This window comes from Syngnathoides biaculeatus, chromosome 10, assembly GCF_019802595.1.
Source record: "Syngnathoides biaculeatus isolate LvHL_M chromosome 10, ASM1980259v1, whole genome shotgun sequence".
Lineage (NCBI taxonomy): Eukaryota > Metazoa > Chordata > Actinopteri > Syngnathiformes > Syngnathidae > Syngnathoides > Syngnathoides biaculeatus.
Window position 1 is genome coordinate 5373425 of NC_084649.1, and position 22164 is coordinate 5395588.

General features: G+C 42.9%; 1 protein-coding gene across 2 annotated transcripts; it reads left to right on the top strand.

Moving 5' to 3' along the window:
• The first annotated feature begins 71 nt into the window (after positions 1 to 71).
• LOC133507672 (dysbindin-like) lies at positions 72 to 21287 on the top strand. Of its 2 annotated transcripts, none has more exons than XM_061832965.1 (4): positions 72 to 352; positions 20194 to 20346; positions 20425 to 20568; positions 20655 to 21287. In XM_061832965.1, the coding sequence occupies exons 1-4, from the start codon at positions 313 to 315 to the stop codon at positions 20909 to 20911; spliced, it is 594 nt and encodes a 197-aa protein (XP_061688949.1). In that variant the 5' UTR covers positions 72 to 312; the 3' UTR covers positions 20912 to 21287. The 2 variants fall into 2 exon arrangements, with proteins under 2 accessions (XP_061688949.1, XP_061688950.1); XM_061832966.1 differs by lacking the exon at positions 72 to 352 and adding an exon at positions 4315 to 4764.
• The last annotated feature ends 877 nt before the right edge of the window (positions 21288 to 22164 follow it).

Consider the following 22164-nt stretch of genomic DNA (forward strand, 5'->3'; position numbering starts at 1 on the left):
ACTTCATTACATAAAATCCCTCTTGTCAATCCCTTGCACTCTCTCAGCTCCTCCCTCCTTCCTCTCATTGGTCAGCTGATCGACTTCTCAAAGCCCCTAACTTGTTTCCTACTCCATCCGAAGAGCTCACAGTCCACTGACAGTAAAAAGGGAAAGGATCACACTGTGGCAGTGGACATCAAATCCTCTGGGATGCGGGAGATGATTGACAGGCTCTCTACGGAAAGCTCACAGGGCTAAGACATCATCATCATCATCATCATCATCATCATCATCATCATCATCATCAACAACAATCACAACAACAACAACATGAGCTCCTCATTAGGCAACCTTCACAGCCAACACCTTCGTAAGTAATTTTTTTTTGGAACTTGTAATTCTTAGATGGGTCAGGAGTCCTTGAGGGGAGATCGTGTTTTTCATTGTTATGGAGTAAAAGAGTGACTGTACACAAGAAGCAGTGAGTAACTTCTGTGTATCGGCAAATATTTGAACATCAGTCTGTACAGTCAGAACAAAAAGTCCACAGTTTTTTTGTCAAGATTTCTGAGTTCTACCCATTGGGAAAAAAAACCCAAAACATTAGATAGTAGCTGTAGCTTAACTGTATAGAGATTTAGTTCATGGAGTACAGCACGAGGGAGATTTTCTGAAGATATGTTTTATATACTTATGACAAAATGTGATTTGATTCAGGGTTGCATAATGTGTGTGTGTGTGTGTGTGCATGTATTGAGGGGGCGAGGCAGACAGACATAATGTGTGAAGTGGTGTGACAGCTCATCTGCAGTGTTGAATAGCTGTGTTGATGCTGCTTGAAGTGCAGTGAAGAGTGCACTCCCAGCCAAAATCCGACAGGAATGTTGAATCATCAGCCTGAGTAACGTTCACTAATTCAATCTGAATAGGTCATACTAATCATCACTGGTGCCGGAACTTGATGTACACGGGCGCTTTGACAGATTCACACACAGAGAGCTCCCTCCATGACCTCTTATTTCTAATAGGATTACGGGATGGCATCAGAGTGGAACGGTTTCATTCCTCAAAAATGCCGCCCCTGAGAGGACTTACACATACAGTACCTGCGAGTAAACTTGTGCGATCAGACAAGGCTACAAAGGATCAAGCCGTTACTTGAGTAAACTGTTGACCATCTGTTACTCTGCTCCAACTTTCTGGACTTCATGTGTCTCTGGCTGGATTACTGTGGGAACATGTGAAAGAGGGTCACATCGGCATGCAGCAGAACGAGATTCTTGTCAGCTGTTATAAACATATTTCAGTCTGCCAGCTGGAGATTGGTTCAAGACAAAATGCTTTACAGTTTCTCATAGCCGCTATGTCTTTATACTCAGTTATGCTCAGAACTATTTGAACAATCATACTGAGTTTTTATGATTTGACCTTTATATGTACCTCAAGTGAAATAAAAACCCTTCCCCTTTTTAATTACATAATTAGCAGCTAATACTGTATGACCCCTCACACCAGTAACTTGGGAGCAGTGTCTTCGGTTTAGGGGTGAATGCTGAACATGACGTACTGATTGTAAACATAATTGTTCACTCGCCTGACTTTATGCAGGCAGTCTATGCTTGGGTCCTACTCATTGATGGTGTGGCTAATCTTCTGTCTCCATCTGTGCCCTCTGATTGAGGAGCTTGTCTTATCCTATACAAAGCATCTAAAAATTTTTTTTGCAGTGAAGACTTCAAATGTATTTGAAGTTTCTGAAATAATTATCTGTGTACTGCCACACCAAAGTTGATCAATAAATCTGCAACACATAACACATGGTGCTTCATTACATCCGGTACACTGTATTGGCACACCAACAAAATTACTTGTTTATAGAAATAAGCCCCTCATACCACAGTGTTCCTTAACGAACCTGTCAATCTAGATACAGGTAAGAAGATTTGGAAATACAGTACAGCTAAAACCACGGATGTGTTAGGTGATAAATCCTTTGGTGCTTCAGGGCTTACAGAGGGCAGTAGGGCAAGACAATGACCTACAAACAGCACTAGGTAGGCGTGGACATGATGCAGGGAAATACTGTACTGTATATGGATGGCGAGTATGAATGGAGTTGTTTGGCAGAAAAAACAGTTGCAGGATTATTGGTTATCATGTGATACTTGGACTATATCATTTTATATGTATCTGTATTATGAGCCGCTTATCCTCACAAGGGTCTTGGGAGTGCTGGAGCTAATCCCAGCCGTCATCGGGCAGGAGGCGGGGTACACGTTGAACTGGTTGCCATCCAATCGCAGGGCACACAGAGATAAACAACCAATCGCACTTACAATCACACCTATGGGCAATTTAGAGTCTCCCTTTAATGCATGTTTTTGGGATGTGGGAGGAAACCACAGTGCCCGGAGAAAACCCACGCAGGCACGGGGAGAACATGCAAACTCCACACAGGCAGGGACGGGACTGAACCCAGGTCTGTCACGAACCAGCGAAGCGGGGGCGGACCCAAATGCAGGACTCCCAGGCAAAGGCATGATGTTCAGTAGGTTTTATTATAAAGTTGTGCATGATAACACAGTCCAAGAAGGCAGGTTCCAAAAAAAAAAGAAACGAGATCCGAGGTAAATATGAGACAACCAAAGAGCATCACAAAAACGTGACTGGACTGTAATGGCGCAGTGGTGAAGTAACCCAGGATTCGGTAAAGCATACTCAACGAACTGGCAAATGCCAGTAACAAAAACTCTAACTTAAATGCCTGTCTAATTACAGTCCGAATGTGAAACAGCTGTGACAGGTGTCAGAGGCCCTCTTGGCAGTGAGCAGGCCTTGCTTATGACAGGGTCATCAGAACTGTGAGGCCAACACTTTACAGCTGCGCCACTGTGCCTCCCCATTATTAATTAGTTATTGGTAATATTTTTGTAATTTATATATATATTATAAAATTATATAATAATAAAAAATATTATAATAAATAAATACAAATAATAAAAATCTCAAATGCCTTAATTTATTTCCAACAGTCAGTTCCAGCTTTCACTTGTGTGTGTGTACTGTATATATATATATATATTTTTTTTTTTTTTCTGCGTGGAGGGTCCAATCAGTTTCCAGTTTCTATGTATTGCCATGTCAATGCAAGCCGCACAAGGTCTTCATTACTGTAAATGCTCGCTCATGCCATATACACACACTGATAATGGCAGTTTATTTTTTTCGACGAATCAGATTTAAAAAAACAGGGCTAGCTAGAAGATGATTCAAGTGATTTGAAACCACTTTCTTTTTGGCTTAAAAATCTACAAATAGCTATTCACAAACTTCCCTATTGTTTTCGGGCAAATAATTACAAGTACTTTTGGAAAATGTCCACATTTGTTCATTAGGATATTATTCTTTTTATCATTTCATTCTGGAGAGTGGTTCAACTGATAAAGCGTTGGCTTCACAGTTCTGAGGTCCCGGGTTCAATCCTGGACCTGCCTGTGTGGAGTTTGCATGTTCTCCCTGTACCTGTGTGGGTTTTCTCTGGGCACTCCGGTTTCTCCAACATTCCAAAAACATGCAACATTAACTGGACACTCTAAATTGCCCGTAGGTGTGATTGTGAGTGTGACTGTTATCTGTCTCCATGTTCCCTGTGATTGGCTGGCAACCAGTTCAGGGTGTACCCTGCTTCATGCCCGTTGACAGCTGAGATAGTTTTGTTCCAGTTCCAGCACTTCCCGTGACCCTCGTGAGGATAAGCGGTGAAGAAAATGGAAGGATCGATGGATTATTTCATTCTTATCAAATTTTGTTGCATATCAAATTAACAGTTTGAAATTTTTAACAATATGATGAATCGGTGAGCGTGCACCATTTAGTTATGCATCCTTTGTAAATGTATACATAAAAATGTAAGTAATGGCAGTGAATAAAAAAAAAAAACCCAGCAAAGTTCTAACAAAGCCAACTTTTTTTGACGTGAAGCGTTTGACTGAAATTTTGTAATATTTAATGTATTTTAAAACATGTCTACAGGATTTATTTATTTTTGATTGGCTAGCAACCGGTTGAGGGTATACCCCGCATCCTGCACAATGATAGCTGGGATTGGCCCCAGCACTCTCGAGACCCTCGTGAGGATAACAGGCTCAGAAAATAGATGCATGGATGGTATTTATTTTCACAGTTTGAACATCGCATACCATTTTATGTCCCTGAAACTTACCACTGTTTACATCCATATCATTTAAGTGTCGTCAGTGCACCTTTCAGTGGACAAAATTATCAATAAAGGTTACTTTTATTGAAAATTAGCAGTCAACGTATTCTCTGTTCCCATGGGCTGGATTGGATAATCTGACTTGGTGGCCGTATGTTTGACACCACCGATGTAGCCTGTTCAACTATTCACAGATCTGTGCAGGGCGCCTAAGGCACGGCTACTTAGATACTGTTGTTAAGCACCCCAAGCTCCCGATCAAAATGGCGGACACAGTGCGGCCGAAGCATGTTATGAGCGATTCATTAGAGCGAATTTCCAATATTATTTCTTTTTCCTTTTTACCCATGGTATCAGTAATATCGACAAAGAGTGTACAGAAAGGCCAGAATTGCTTTGAACAGAGACATATTCATAATGTCAAGGTTTCCCAAATGGGAACGCCAGTTTAAGTTTCTGCAATGTGATGGGCGTCCATGTGAAAGAATCAACCACCTCATAAACTTATGTTGGACATCGAATGTGAAACGAAAGATTTCTGATGCCTATTGTTCATGCAAAGCAGGGTAAGTTTGCATTTTTACGCTACATACACATGTTGATTCGAAATGATACCTACGTTCATAGTGGATAATTAATTTACATAGATTATAGCAGTATGCGTGTCCTCTATCGGTCTGAACGTATGTACTGTAGACGTAAATGTAGGGCCAAAATATTTGTGTTCACGTGATGTGTTCACTCATGGATAAGAACCCTTGAATATTATCCCCAAGGCTTGTCATACTGTTTCCTACTTGCACACACAGCTCTGGATAGGTTTCCAATGATGTCATCACAGTCCTTAGACCAATTGGAAAAATTAACGATAGAAAAAAAAATCATGCGCCACCTATCACCTGTGTTCTCTGACCTGACACACAAGATGGTCTAGTTGGAAACCTATCCATTGCGTTGTCCACATATAAATATATAGGTTGTTGACAGCATACAGGATAGAACTTAAAGTAAATATGCACATAAATGCCAACATTATATATTTTACTGACATGGTCTCTTCATTTATTTCAGTCTGGGTGGAAAGTGCTCCCATATTATTGGTTTGATTAAAACTCTACCAGGGCTCAAACTCCATAACTTTTCTCACGTGCCGTGTGAGCAAAGCTGCATGTCTCTGCCACAGCAGTGGAATAAACCCATAGGGTCCAAAATCAAACCAGTGCGGATGAGTGAAGTAGTTGTAGCTCGATCAACAAAAAGGAGGAAAAGAAAACCGATTCTTTGTCAGACAGATATGAACTACAAGTTAAAATAATGAAATAAACAATGAATAATAGTGAAAATAATGGGATGGTCTTTGTCAATTTGTAGTGCAAGCCCCTTGACACATTCCAGGAGATGTTCATCATCATTGTACTTTATAGCTGTTACACCAACTAACTTATATAACTTACCTTGAAACAGACGCCTTTGTGCTGATTTATTTTCAATACGTTCAGGTGGTCGTGAGGTTGGCCACAAGCCAGTAATCCACCATTTGCATTTCTCGAAGTTCGCCTTTGGGGTGGGAAGGCGCACCAGATATCCTCCCAGTTATCTCTCTGGATAGCGATCGTCTCCATTCCACGTTCCCCAGGCACATCGAAGCACCATATTTCCAAATCGGATATAAGCCGGACTATACACTTGGAATTCAGAGGCTTAAAGTAATAATAGTCAGACCTAATTTAACCAAACACTCTATTTTTTTGTGGGTAAAAGGTGGTGGCTGTGGACAGCATGGGTGGAGTTCAGAAAATGACACTCACTGATTGGTCAAAGGGGAGCTGTCAATCATTCTCACTGGTCCGTGAAAAGATACTTTTCGATGACGTCACGCCAGCCACCTGTTTTTTGTTTACACCTACATTTTGGACGCAATGATTGTGTCTACATATCATGGCTAGGAAGCAATAAGTGTATACTGTAATGTTTTGGCTACTGTTATCATTTGATTTTTTATCTGGAAAGTCTTTTGACAAACGAACACTGTAACCAGAGGTGATTGAGGCACTTGTGCTGGAGTGAGGAATAAGGAAAGAAGCCACATGTGAAACTCGAGAGCGCGTATCGTCTCGTTATTATTTGATTGAGCTATAGTACTTCTCATATATAGCAAGTGTGATGTGATTGTGATTGTGTCAATGTCAGCGGGGTGCAACAAGGCAGGATGATAAGGAACTGAGCTAGAGAGGTTGGCAGGGGAAAAAGCGAAATAAATATCACCCACGTTAAAAAATACATTTTGACTCACGTCTACGTTATTCAATAACACTGCAGCAAGATCATAACATTGTGTCAGAGTGACTGTAGTATAGCTATCGACTCATGGGGGGTGGGGGGAGTGCGGGCTCGGGCGAACGAAGACCACGACAAATTTACCATGATGGAGGCGTAAGTTCAGTGTTCCAAGCCCGAGGATGGACTGGGACTCATCCACTTTACCAGATGCGTGGCGGAGATGCAGTTCCTCCTGCTGTGGACCAGCGATAAAGGCCAGGATACGTGTACACTGACCGGGGACGAAGATAGGTTGCTCAAAACTTATTACGAAAAATTCTCTGACTACCTCACTCCGAAAGCAAACCCCATATTTGCTAGATATATGTTTCACGAGAAGGCGCAAGGTAACTGTGAGTAATGTGAGCACTTTGTGACGGAACTCAAGCTGTTGCTTAAAGACTGTAACAACTCAAACAGCCATGAGATGGTCAGAGACTGCATAGTTTTGACTACCAACTCACCGAGCGTGCGCGAAAAGTTTCTCAGCCAGGGGCCGGAGCTCACGCGCGAAAAGATCGATTGGCATAGCCTGCTCCCACGAGTTAGCAAAAGTGCAGCTAAAGGCTATGGCTAGGGACAGCCACGAGGTTAATGTTATCCACTGCAAACCTGGAAGGCAAAATTTTGCTGCAGGTTCTAGTCGGCATATTGAGAGCCCTAAGACCTCTGTAAGGATATGTAACAAGTGTGGAGGATACCACAATAAATTAGCTGACTGCTCAGCAAAAGGTTAACCTGAAGTGTCAGACTGCTTTTTCTATCTGTTCTTACAACCATAAGCCACACAATGAAATACCATGATGAAAAGGCCGTAACACGCTTATAAGCAAGCCAATACTCACAAAAAGATCACTGCAAAACGCAAGTTGTATTGTAGTTTTGCCGTTCAGTATGGCGTCGTTAACAAAAGTCATGTGACGTCATGACGCACACGAGTGCGTGACACGTTTGCCAAATAGATTTCAAGGGCAGTCATTAGGGGAGAATTGGTGGATCTTGAAAACATGCAAGCCAGGTGCAAAAAATACTGACTTATGCACCAACGGGATGATATGGCCCTGGATGCACAAAAGCTTTCACTCACGCTGAAAATACATTTGCACATTTGCGGGTCCGCCTCAAGCCATCTAAGTAGTATATTGCAATACAACATATGATATATACACTATATATTTATTATACAAACCCATCACTTGCTCAAGTGCCTCGTCCGCAGCCATTTCATGAAATTATCCAGGCTGTCTATAATCTATTGTCTACAGTGAGAATGTACATGTCCACAAAGTCATTTATATTAATCTTTGTCATTTGAGTGCTTTAGATGTGTATTTATTTTGAATACATTTGTGTGATGCTGTTTTAGAAGTTTGATTTAAGTGATATGAAAATATCTGTGATGTTCAAGTTGAAATAAATTAATTCATTAGTTAATGAAGATGCAATTGTCGGTCAGTGGCTATGAGAATGTTTAGGCCAGCAGAAAAGGCTCCGGAGGCCCTCACAGCACACTATTGAGTAGAATATAGGTAACAAAAATATTGAATCTAGAGCAACTGAAATATTAGAAAAAGCTTTTATTATGGTTCAGTCTGGCAAAGATGTATAAACTTTTCTATGTAGGCACTTTACATAACCTTGACAGCAGGGGACCAAAACCGAGTCGCTCATGTCAAGACAGTTTTTCCACCTGACCTCCCTTCTCCTTGTCACAGAGGACTCATCCAGTGATCTCACTTATTCATTTGACACAGAGAGGAGTTAATGGCAGCCCGTGGGCCACAGTAAGGCCTGACATCACTGCATTTAGCCTCCAGATCAATGTGTTGATCGTGCAGTAGACGCTTGTGAACCGCAGCTTCAGGGTGCTGTCCTTGAATTAGGGTGAGGCACGTGGTGGGGTGAGCAAACTGTTGTCACTGAAACAGAGCTAGGAAATGAATAATGTTATTGTCATCACGTGGGGATGATGCTTTTATTCATTTGCAGGCACAAACCACTGTGTCCAATGATGCCTTGTCGTATGCCTCCATTTAGGATGAAAACAAGCAAGGTTTTGAATCGATCTACTTTGAGAAAGTCAAATGAAAGTCTAAGAGGTTGGATTCATTCACGCTCCGCCACACCTTGAGTGGTTTCCTCTAACTTGCAACATGTCAAAGCTGTACGGGTCAATTCCTTTCACTTAAAGCTGTGCTTTTCTGCAGCTCTGAATAGCCTTCCCCTTGGAGTGGTTGTCCGAGTTTTTGTGAGAAGGCAGGATGTCATGCAGACAAGTCCAACCCACACTGCTGCTGTATTCTATCCTTCTGCCTGTTCCTGTCACTCCCCATTTCCAGCTGGTCCTGAGCTCTTGTCAATGACCTTTTCTTCCTCAGCTCCCAAAGCACATGCTTCCACAAGAGGAAGGAGAAAGGATACTGAAGAAATATCGGAAGAACGGCACGCCAATACATGGCGGAGACAATATTAGTAAAACAGAACGACTGATGGATGCGTACTACAACAAAGAAACAAAAAATAGCCTGAGAAAAAGTTCAGTAAGTAAGTATTAAAGATATCAAATAAAAGACAAAAGCTAAAACAAATAAAACATAGATAGATAGATAGATAGATAGATAGATAGATAGATAGATAGATAGATAGATAGATAGATAGATAGATAGATAGATAGATAGATAGATAGATAGATAGATAGATAGAGATAGATAGATAGATAGATAGATAGATAGATAGATAGATAGATAGATAGATAGATAGAACACTGGACGGTGTTCAGGAAATATTTTTCTTATATGCAGTAGTGAGTGGTTGTATAAATGAGTAGTGAATGTAAAAAAAAATACATCAAGGACTGATGTATGTTATGGGGTATATGATTTAATAGGAAATTAAATAAATAATAATAGGCTCCACCACTCCTGTGACCCTTGTGATGATAAGCGGCTCAGAAAATTCATGAATAGATAAATATAGCAATAAATGTAGTCATAATAATAAACTGAACTACCTGAAAGCCGAACAGACAGACTTGGGCTTGAGCCTCCACTCTCTCTTCAGACGTCTTCTACCAAGAAATTTAAAGGTCAAGTGTCATCCCTGTAAAGATTCTAAAATTGAAAATGAAAAATACTTATAATATTATTCACTTTAATGTCTATACGAAAAAATAATTGGAGCGGAGAGGGCGTCATCCATTCGCAAAGTTGCAGAAGTGTCATTCAACGACATCCAAGTGGTCGCCTTATTGGCTGCATCCTCTGTCCGTGTCACCCGGACATTCGCCAATGAAAACATCCTGTGCACCCTACTATGGGAGACGCCCCTCCTGACATGGAAGCTCTTTTCGAAAAGGAGAACATCACGCAAATCGAGTGAAGTTACCGGGGAAATATTACACTATTGTTTCGAACCATATTCAGATGATATGCGATCACGGCCAAACCGCCTCCCCGTCCGATCCAGTTCCGCAGCGGAGACGCCGTCCAACGCACACATGGACATATTTCGTACGTGGATCTTTTGTTACGTTATGAGAGACTGATTGCGTGGTCTATTATTTTTTTTAATAGCTGTCTACACACCTACCTGTCATTTGGAACGCACGAAGCTCTCGTCCTCTGCACCCGTGCAATCCATTTCTCACGACGAACTGGGTCTCTTGCAAACTTATGAAGGATAAATCCATTCTCCTGAGTGTTCAAGCAATGTCCAGCAATGCAGTGAACTGGCATTTTGGCTAACACGAAGGAACAACGAGCTACCTTCCTGGAGTCCACTTGGGGGCGCTTCTGTCCTTTACGTCACTTCCTTCTTCTTCTCGAAAACAAATCCCTCGAGAGGATTTTCATGGCGAGAGTTACAAAAAGCTGTATCCGTCAAAATTGTCATGGTCCTGCTGGTCCAGCCCTGGCTGTGCGGGTGCCCGCGCGGCTGCGCTGATTGGGAGGCGCACACCTGTGCCTCATGCGGGCTGATTGGTCCCGGTGTATATAGGACCCTGGGGACGACTGGTCCTTTGCCAGATCGTTGCAACTCATGCCCCGTTCCTGCACTCCCGTATCTCTGATCGAGAACCCGTGTGTACCGACCTCCCCCTGTTCTCCGACCGACCCCATAAGCCTGACTCCTCTGCTATTCCTGCCTGCTTTGTTCGATCTTCCGTGTACCGACACCTGGCTGCCCGCGGACCTGCTCTCCACGCCCAACGTCCTGACTACCGCTGCTGCACCTGACTGCCTGCCCGATCCCCGACCTTGGAATAATAAACGTTTTTCCTTATTACCTCTGCGTCTCCCGACTCCTGCATTTGGGTCCGACCTCCGTTTCGATGGGTCATGACAAAAATCATGTTTGTGGTGAAAAAACGCGTGGGCTCATATTGGCTGTCGTTTTTTCATTAACAACATACTAAAAATCATCCATTTCACAGTGGCCCTTTAAGAATCCACGAAAGGAAAGAATATCACGTACTACATATAGCATAGCAGCCTCGACATGTGGTCACATGAGCTGCGGGCATGCATTGTGTGTGTCTGTTTTTAAACAAAGTTGACACCAGTGACTTTGGTCTTAGCAGCATAGGTTCAGTTACTATTAAGTGACGGTCTGAATGTGGGTGCGAATGGATGTCTCTGATTATGTCCCCTCTGACTGACTGGCGACCAATTCGGGTTGTATTCTGCTTTTCGTTCAAAGTCAGCTGAGATAGGCTCCAGCGCCTCGTGAACCTAATCAGAATAAGCCCTATTGAAAATGGATGGATGGAGATAAAAAACAAAAAGGAAAGAGTGAAAATGTAACCAAATAATGGGAGTGGCTAGGTACTGTTAATTATATGTTTCTGTGGGACCAGAGTTTAAGTGAGGGGATACCTAAAAGACTCGCATAGTTCTAAGTTATTTGTCACAGTGAGTGGCTCAAACCTATCATGGGTGTGTCCTTCCTCAACCTTATGCGTACCTGCTCAGGTGAGTTGATGCACCCACTTGCTTCTTGTTCATGCTAATTACCGTCGATATATATTGCTACACCCGGTTTCCTCTCACATCCCCAAAACACGCAACATTAATTGGAGACTGTAAATTGCCCCTAGGTGTGATTGTGAGTGTGTCTGTTTGTCTCTATGTGTCCTGCAATTGGCTAGCAGCGAGTTCAGGGTGTACCCTGCCTCCTGCCCCTTGACAGCTGGGATAGGTTCCTGCACTCCCCGTGACCCTCGTGAGGATAATCGGCGAAGAAAATGGATGGATGGATATATTGCCACATGTGTGGTCTGGTCCTTTGCCAGATCATTGTACTTTTTCATCACATTCCCGCATTAGCTTGTCTCGTGTTACTGACTTCTCGGTTGATTGACCATGCGTCGTGTTTGACCTTCCCTCTTAGCCTGCCAATTCTGTTTCTGTTGATCTTCTGGACTGCCTTGCCCCGAACTGAATAAACTTCCTGCTCAAAGGGTACCTGGTCTCCAGAGTCGTGCTCCTTGGATTTAATCTTAAGTTCTGGTCATGACAGAACGATGTTGCCAATACATGGACCCAGCCGACTCTGATTCTGTGTGGAAGGCTCTCCAGGCTCAGGGTCTTCGCCTCACCCATCATGATGAACATTTCCCCACATTTGACCGCCAGCTGGAGCAGCAGAACACCATGTTGTGGGATGTAATGACTCGGCTTAATTCCCTCCTTGAGTGTTCCCCCAGCAAGGCCGTCGCCATCACGGCACTGATAGCAACCACGGAATCCTCGCGTCTCATGAGTCTGTCTCCTTGCCGGTCCCTGCTGCACATGTGGGCGTCTGCTTGCCACTCACACGTCTTGAGCAATTCTCAGGTAACTTCGAACAATATCAAGCCTTTCGTTACGCAGTGCGAACTCAACTTCGAGCTAGAGGCTTCCGCCTTTCCCTCTGACAGAGCCAAGTTTGCTTTCATCATTTCCCACCTGACGAGACGTGCATTAGCGTGGGCTATGGCGAAGTGGATTCGTGACACAAACACATGCCAGGCATCTTTCATGAAATCTATGGAGCAGGTGTTTCAAAATGCGACCCCAGAATGTGAGGTGGCGAAATCTTTAATCACGCTGCAGCAAGGCAAACCCAGGGTCTCCAGCATCCCACTGAGTTCTGTATTCTAGCAGCCAAAATAAGTAAACGACAGGGCACTACTAGCTAGACCCTTTCTTTCAAGTGCTATCCCCCACTGCAAAGGATAAGATAATCCTGCTGGACTTGCTGACAGACCTGAAATCCCTCATCGCTCTCGCTCTGAAAATCGACAAAAGCCTCATGGATAGTGAGTGGGATAATGCCTGGTGGAGGAATATGCTCTCATGCACCAGGGACACCGATGCTCCTCTGTGTGCGTTTGCTAGTGCAGAAGCGCCCATGCAGCTGGGGCGCCTCTGTCTCCCTCCCGAGGAAGGTCTATGCCGATAAACAGTGGGGCTCTGCTTCTACTCTGGGCAGTGGGGGCACACTGTGGCCTGTTGCCAGATCAGACCAGCCGGTACCTCACTCCGAACTCTGACTACGGTGAATCTCAACCCCAGACAGCTCTGTGCTGCCTCAGGTCTCCTTAAATTCAGGAGGGCAGCCACTCCAGGCGACAGCTTTCATTGAACTGTCTCACCCCATCCCCCTATGTGCTCCTCCTTCCTTCCTGGTCCCATCCCTAGGAAAGCGAGACATCTCCTACCAACTGGCAGGCCCCACAATGTAGCCAGTCCTCACCCAGGCTCACAGGAAGACAGTGTCCCGTGTTTGGTGAATGGGGCACCTGACTAGAAAATTATAATGGGTGCAACCCAGAGAGGAGCCACAAGGGACAAGAGGGGAGCACTCATGCCAAGCAACCATCAACTCAGTGGGGGGCCTGACCTCAGAGCACCACCAAAGCCAATTGACCCCTCCGTACAGGGCACTTAACCACGCCTCCTGAAGTGACGTCACGCCACGTGCGCCTACGTCCAACAAACAATTAGCAAAAAGCGCGGCGCAGCAAGAAAAGAATAGAGCGAAACTGTCCGATTTACCGGCTAATTTCTCATTCGCATTCTTCGCTAGCAGTGAAATATCGTTGAAAAGCAGACAGCAGGGCTTCAAGTATTTCAGCGAGGGGTATTTCAATGGTATTTACATGCATATCGACGGAGAAACCATTGATATTAGCGCAAGATCTTTCCAGAGTCAGAGGAAGACCGAGAAGCCACATAATATAATATATTATAACCCAAAGACGAATTCGTCATTGACAGTTTCCTATTTTCGTGTTACATATCACACTTGTGTGCAGAATCTGTATATGTATCTGTATAGCCGTTTGTGAACCGCTGTATGAAGGAAAAGAAGAAGGCGAGGCTTGATTTACGAGTTGTTTCTCTCGTTTTCTTTGTGTAACGTCACGCGCTCCCCTCAATAATTATTCTTGAATTAGTGCCGAACCTACGTAAGTCCCGACCGAGTACGACAATCACTAGTTTAGTGTCCTCAAACATCCTTCCTTCAGTCTTGGTGTCTCGGTGCACGTCGAAGGCTTTTAGGGCTGCTAGTCCGGTTTAGCTTAGCTCATTAGCCGCGAACAAAGGGACACGTTTGTGCAGTCAGATCATCGCAAAATATCGCTCAACACAGATCAAGTGTGTCAATCATTCACACTTAGCTATGTTATGCAAGCGGAGAACTGCTAATTCATTTATATGAGACATGTATTGAAAATCAAATACAGGGCATACCTTCGTGCAAACAAACAAAGTCCGGTTTAGCTTAGCTCTGGAGCGCCGAACAGAGACACGTTTGTGCAGTCAGATCATCGCAAAATATCGCTCAACACAGATCAAGTGTGTCAATCATTCACACTTAGCTATGTTATGCAAGCGAAGAACTGCTAATTCAATTATATGAGACATGTATTGAAAATCAAATATAGGGCTTACCTTCGTGCAAACATATCTGTTCCGGTTGATAGATTCAGTTGATCATGCGGTCTTCCACAAAGTTTGATCCATCGAAGACATTTTTCGTACTCGGCCTTCTGTTCCGGTTGATTTTAGATGGATCCAGTTGATCATGCCGTCTTCCACAAAGTTTGATCCATCGAAGACATTTTTCGTACTGGGTCTTCGGTTTTGGAAAGGGTACGAATTGAACTCCACCAACTAGCCTTTCAGGATACCTGTCGTCACTATTATAAACTCCGTGACTACACCTCTTAACCATATCTATTGTTAAAGAACCCAAATACGCGATAAAACGCTAACAAAAACTATACTGGACCATGCAACGTTGTCTGAGGAAACTGTGGGTCCCAAAAAGGGGTGTCGTTTATGCAGATCTCTGGCCTCTGATTGGTCAGCGATGCGGATGACGCAATTTCTACGGAGGGGTCAATTGACCCCTCCATACAGGGCACTTAACCACGCCTCCTGAAGTGACGTCACGCCACGTGCGCTGACGTAAGACAAACAATAAAAATGGCAAATACAATACAATACATTCTGAACTGAGACAGACTCCATGCTTCTGATTTCATTCAAATTAACGATATATTATAGATTCTAAATACAATACATTCTTAACTGAGAGAGACGCCATGCTTCTGATTTCATTCAATCATTCACACGTAGCGGTGTTATGCTAGCAGAGAACGTCTCATTCATTTATACGAGACGTGTATTAAAAATCAAATTTAGGGCATATCTTTGTGCAAACACCGTCTGGTTAAGCTTCTGGCCGCGAGCCAGCAAGAAATCAATACATTTGTCCAGTCCGATCATCGCTAAATATCACTCAACAAAGAATAAGTGTGCCAATCGTTCACACGTAGCAATGTTATGCTAGCGGAGAACGTCTCATTCATTTATACGAGACGTGTATTAAAAATCAAATTTAGGGCATATCTTCGATCAAACACAGTCTGGTTAAGCTTCGGTCGCGAGCCAGCAAGAAATCAATACGTTTGTGCAGTCCAATCATCCCTAATATCGCTCAACAAAGAATAATGTGTCAATTGTTCACACGCAGCAGTGTTATGCTAGCGAAGAACTTCGAATTCATTTATACGAGACATGTATTGAAAATCAAATATAGGGCATACCTTCATGCAAACATACGTGTTCCGGTTGATATCAGATGGATTTAGTTGATGATGCGGTCTTCCACAAAGTTTGATCCAACGGAGGCATTTTTCGTACTGGGTCTTCGGTTTTGGAAAGGGTACGAATCGAACTCCACCAACTAGCCTTTCAGGATACCTGTCGTCACTATTGCAAAGTCCGTGACTACGCCGCTTAACCATATTTTTTGTTAAATAACCCAAATACGCGATAAAACGCTAACTAAACTATAAATAAACTATACTGGACCATGCAATGTTGTCTGAGAAAATGGCGGGAGCAAAAACGGGCATTGGTTTATGCAGGTCTCTGGCCTCTGATTGGTCAGTGACGCGGATTGCGCAATATCCACGGAGGGGTCAATTGAAAAGCACACCTTTCCCCCGTTACAATGACTGTCGGTGTCCTGTGTATCAGTGGCCACTGAGTGCTGTGGTGCAATAAAATCTGGAGTGGCCCATGAGTATGGGGAGGAGGGCAGGACTGCTGTGCAGTGTTGCCATTGTTTTAAATATGGCTCCTTGTCATGGTTGCGCACAGTGAGGCTTTTTTCACCAGCCTTACAAATGTGGTATTGAAAGATGTGTGATGAGACATTGCAATTTGTCTCACTTTTTGTAAATTACATTGTCCTTGCTAAATTAATCTACTGTATTTGTATGTCCCATTCCTAGAATGGCCAAAATAAACTGAGTGAATTTTGCTGTTTGGGAGAATCAGTGATAGGTGTGCCCAGTTAGTGGATCAGCTTCACCATTTTTGTATAAGTAAACACATTTGCATGTTTTTTTCTTTGCACAAACCTTTAGTAATTCAAACCCTTTGTGTCCTTCTAGTTGCTATCACTGTAAGATGATGCATTTCGGATGGTCCAAATTCTAAAACTATTTTTAACAAAACATTCAATGAGCCAACAACCACTGTAACTGGACTCAATGAAGAAAAATATTTAGAGAATCTATCTTAAAAAAATAAACAACTAGGGATTAACACTACGGTAAACAAAGTAGACAGACAGAGAGAACACATTAGGCCTGTCAAAGACTTCAACTGATGAGAGTGATGAGCAAAACAGTTTTCATGGTTCGGTTGTGTTCTGTCTCTGCTTTATGACCTATAGATGTAACAATCTTCTTCAGTGTACAGTGTAGAGTACTACAGTATTTCATACAATATTTTCATTCTCGGCAGCACGGTGGGGCAACTGTAAAGTGTTGGCCTCACGGTTCTGAAGTCCCAGGTTCGATCGCGGACCCTCCTGTGTGGAGTTTGCATGTTTTCCATGTGCCTGCGTGGGTTTTTTCCGGGCACTCTGGTTTCCTCCCACATCCCAAAAACATGCAACATTAATTGGACACTCTGAATTGCCCCCAGGTGTGATTGTCTCTATGTGCCCTACGATTGGCTGGCAGCCATTTCGGGGTGTGCCCTGCCTCCTGCCCGTTGACAGTTGGAACAGGCTCCAGCACTCCCGCCACCCTCATCAGGATAAGCGGCTAAGAAAATGGATTGATTTTCATTCTTATTCACTATGGTGGCAGACATGACACAGGAGCAACGTGACATGAGTGGACGCTACTCATCGATTTGTGTTGAGGTGTCACCAAAGAAGGAAACTCATTGATGAATGGAGGTCACGTCTTTATTTTACATCAACAGTGACTATGATCTTATCCTCCCAGCAGCAGATATTTTACACATATAATAGAACATACCTATTTGTTCACACTTTTTGACCCATTTCACTTGCTTGGAGAATGCATTTTTGCGAACATAATACTTTGAAAAAGACAATAGGAATATAAGCTTTTTTTAAGCGCTCGATCCTGACAAATGACTCTATACACTCTTGGTTACTGTACTGTAACAATCAATTTTTTGCTTAAATATTTCCATTCCCTACAAAAGGATATATTTTTCAGAGCGCTTTATTTATTCAATAAGTGAAAGTTTTACTTAATTTTCATGAGCTAAAGAAATAACTCACCTTTAAATCTTTCTACTCCACTTGTGATCCTTTTCATTTTTCTAACAGATCTTTGAGAGAATTGTGGCAGCACAGTGAGATAGTGGTCAGCACACATGCTTCACACTTTTCTGTTAGTTGGATTAATGGCACTTTCTTCCTGGTGCAATGGAGAGAACGCTGCATTCCATTAGCCGTCATGATGTTTTGGTAAAATACTCAATGTTATCCCTTGGAAAAAAAATGGCTACCACAAACAACATGTTGGAGGTTCGGTTCCCACTTTGTACGTTCGGAAGTGGCTACTGCTTTTTTCGGCAGTCTTGTCGTCTTCTTTGTACAATTGTTTCGGACATCCAATTAATTTATCCTTGTCACTCACAGGTTCCACTGGATTGATTAAGAGTTTCTTGAATGTTTATTTATTTATTTAAGAAAAGACATTCAGCCATGTGGTGAATATGTCACTCTGCAACATGAAACACAAGAACATTAGTTTAGGTCAGTGGAATAGTCACTCACGTTCTGCCACTTAAAAGCATCCTGGTGTCTGTTTGTTTGAAGAAAATAAGAAAAAGTCAATTGAAATCTTAAAATATTTTCTTTTGTGTGTGTGTGTCCACCAGCATTGTTTCCTACCAGAGTCGTGAACCATGTGTGTCATGTATATTAAATTTCAAATATTAAGACATACAGTGAAAAAAATGAAGTATTTGAACACCCTGCTATATTGCAAGTTCTCCCACTTAGAAATCATGGAGGGGTCTGAAATTTTCATCCTAGGTGCATGTCCACTGTGAGAGAGAGAATCAGAAAAAAAAATCCAGAAATAGCTATGTGTGATTTTTTTTAACGATTTATTTGTGTGATACAGCTGCAAATAAGTACTTGAATACCTGTCTATCCGCAACAATTCTGATCCTCAAAGACCTGTTAGTCCGCCTTTAAATGTCCACCTCCACTCTATGTATTATCCTGAATCAGATGCACCTGTGTGAGGTTGTTAGCTGCATAAAGACACCTGTCCACCCCATACAATCAGTAAGACTCAAACTTGGAGCATGGCCAAGACCAAAGAGCTGTCCAAAAACACCAGAGACAAAATTGTACAAGTCCACACGGCTGGAAAGGGCTACGGAGAAATTGCCAAGCACCTTGGTGAAAAAAGGTCCACTGTTGGGGCAATCATTAGTAAATGGAAGAATCTCAATCGGAGTGGAGCCCCATACAAGATATCACCTCGTGGGGTCTCAATGATCCTTAGAAAAGTGAGGAATCAGCCCAGGACTACACGACAGGACATGGTCAATGGCCTGAAAAGAGCTGGGACCACCGTTTCCAAGGTGAATGTTGGTAATACACTAAGACGTCATGGTTTGAAATCATACATGGCACGGAAGGTTCCCCTGCTTAAACCAGCACATGCCAAGGCCCGTCTTAAGTTTGCCAGTGACCATTTGGATGATACAGAGGAGTCATGGGAGAAGGTTTTGTGGTCAAATGAGACCAAAATTGAACTTTTTGGTCATAATTCCACTAACCGTGTTTGGCGGAAGATGAATGATGAGTTCGATTCCAAGAACACCATCACAACTGAGAAGTATGGGGGTGTAGCATCATGCTTTGGGGGTGTTTTTCTGCCCATGGGACAGGACGACTGCAGTGTATTTAGGAGAGGATGACGGCGGCCAAGTATTGTGAGATTTTGGGGAACAACCTCTTTCCCTCAGTCAGAGCATTGAAGATGGGTCGTGGCTGGGCCTTTCAACATGACAATGACCTGAAGGACAGAGCCAGGAAAACTAAGGAGTAGCTCCATAAGAAGCATATCAAGGTTCTGGCGTGGCCTAGCCAGTCTCCAGACCTGAACCCAATAGAAAATCTTTGGAGGGATCTGAAACTCCATGTTTCTCAGTGACAGCCCAGAAACCTGTCTGATCTAGAAAAGATCTGTGTGGAGGAGTGGGCCAAAATCCCTTCTGCGTCTGTGCAAACCTGGTGATCAACTGCAGGAAACGTCTGACCTGCATCTGTATCACACAAATAAATTGTTAAAAAATCATACATTGTGTTTTCTGGATTTTTAATTTTTAGATTATCTCTCTCACAGTGGATATGCACCTACGATGAAAATTTCAGACCCCTCCATGATTTCTAAATGGGAGAACTTTCTCTATAGCAGGGTGTTCAAATACTCATTTTCTTCACTGTAAGGGCACGGTGGGTCAGCTGGAAAGCATTGGCCTCACAGTTCTGAGGTCCCGGGTTCAATCCCTGTGTGGAGTTTACATGTTCTCCCTGTGCCTGTGGGGGTTTTCTCTAAGCACTCCGGTTTCCTCCCACACTGCAAAAATATGTGACATTAATTGGACACTCTAAATTGCCCGTAGGTGTGATTGTGAGTGTGACTGTTATCTGTCTCCATGTGCCTTGCGATTCACTGGCAACCAGTTCAGGGTGTACCCCGCCTCCTGCCTGTTGACAGCTGGGATAGGCTCCAGCACTCCTTGTGAGGATAAGAGGCCAAGAAAATGGATGGATGGATAACAGACATAAGCCCATGACTAAACTCAAGTCTGATACTGTATTTCCAGCGGAGACAGAGCGGGTTCCGAGGATTCCAGATATGGACACAACGCATCAACTTAAAGTAAGCGAGAGGCAGCATTTCTTTGAGGAAGTCTTTCAGCACGATGTGGACGTCTATTTGTCCTCAGCGCACCTTTCGATTCGAGACTACACGAGACGTGAGCTGGAAGGGCCGAATTATTTCACAATTTTTTTTCCACAGAGATGTATACTTTTGATTTCTTCTGTCTTTATAGCACCTATTGGTAGCATCTCATCTATGGAAGTAAATGTGGACATGCTGGAACAGATGGAGCTGATTGACATCTCTGACCAGGAGGTTTTGGATGTCTTCCTGAGCTCTGGGGGAGAGGACAATGTCCTGAATTCCACAATGTCCGGTAATGGAATGGGTTGCACAATGTGATATTAAAACAACACAAATGCACCCTTGACATTTTTTTTCCTTTTTCTTTCTGATTTACAGTCAATACCAACAACAACAACCCTGAGGGAGTCATCACTAATGGACTCTTTCGACACGTACTTGAAGGTTTTGACTCCAAATCCCGCGTGTCCACCACAATGTTAAATTCTTCTTCTGACAATCAGATTAGCGTTGCCAATCGAGGTGACACTTGTGGAATAATGTCACAGGATTGTGTCACATGTACCAACACCGTTAAGACAATAATATCACCACCAGAAAGAGAGGAGAAAAGTCTGAGCTCATCATCTATGTAGAACGTCAGCATCCTTCATCAGACTACCAACTGCACCCAAAATAAGAACTGTATCTCTGGCCCAAACACGTCACGACTCTTAGCGTTTAATTGTTTTAGCCTGGATTAGAGAAATGGAATTTATAGACTGTGACCAGTCATTCTTACCTGTTTTGTTACCGTAAACAAAATACGGTCATAAAATATCACCCGCACTGACCTCATGTTTCATGTATCATTAACATTTTCTTCATTTTTAGATAGCAATAATGGAATCGAGAGATGAAAAATATAAGGATTAGTTCTACTCATGAAATGTTCAGAAGTATGAAATTTTTCTTCCAATTAAGATTTTGTGCTTACACCAATGTCACCAAAATATTCTTTGCTGAGCAATAAACTACAATACAAAAAAAAGCCTCAATTTGTTATTTAAAATATTTAGAGGAAAAATAGTACTCATCCAGCATTTCAAGGACCCTTGCATGATTAATGACAGATTAAGCCTGAGCAGGTGGAACGGAAAACATGGTTACCCCCCCCAAAAAAAAAACAAAAACACTTGATTGTTGTAGCTAGTGCACAGTGGCACCTTTCTACATATTGTAAATACTTGTTAATTTGTCCAAAGCCAAGACCAAAGCAATTTTGTTTAAAGGTTTGCAAGGTAGAGGGTGGAACAGTGGATGACTGTGGGACTGGTGAGAGCGTTTCCCCTCACAGTTCTGAGGACTGGGGTTCAAACCCTGGCCCTGCCTGTGTGGAATTTGCATGTTGCATGCCTGTGTGAGTTTTATCCTGGTACTCTGATTTCCTACCACATCCCAAAAACAAGCATTCATTGAAGATGTTTGCTTGCAATGACCTACAAGATTGCAGATGTAAAAAGACACTAGTTCCAAAAAGTTCAACTTTTGTATTATTTGTCCATATAATATTCTCTTGGCAATCAATCGGATATTTATTTGCAAGAGTAAGACAAGCCTTTGTTCTTTTTTGGTTCATCATGACTTTTTTTTCGATCTGTGCCACGGGTACCATTTTTGCTTAGTCTCTTCCATATTGGTGAGTCAGGAACATTAACCGTAACAGCGGTGAGGGAGGCCTGCAGTTGTTTGGAGGTTTTCCTGAGTTCGTTTATGACCTCTTGGATGACCTTTGGGTAATCTTAGTCGGCTGGCCACTCCTGGGACAGTTCATCACTGTTCCATGTTTTCTACACTGGATATCTGCTCTTACTATGGTTTTCTAGAGTCCTAAAGCTTTAGAAATTTA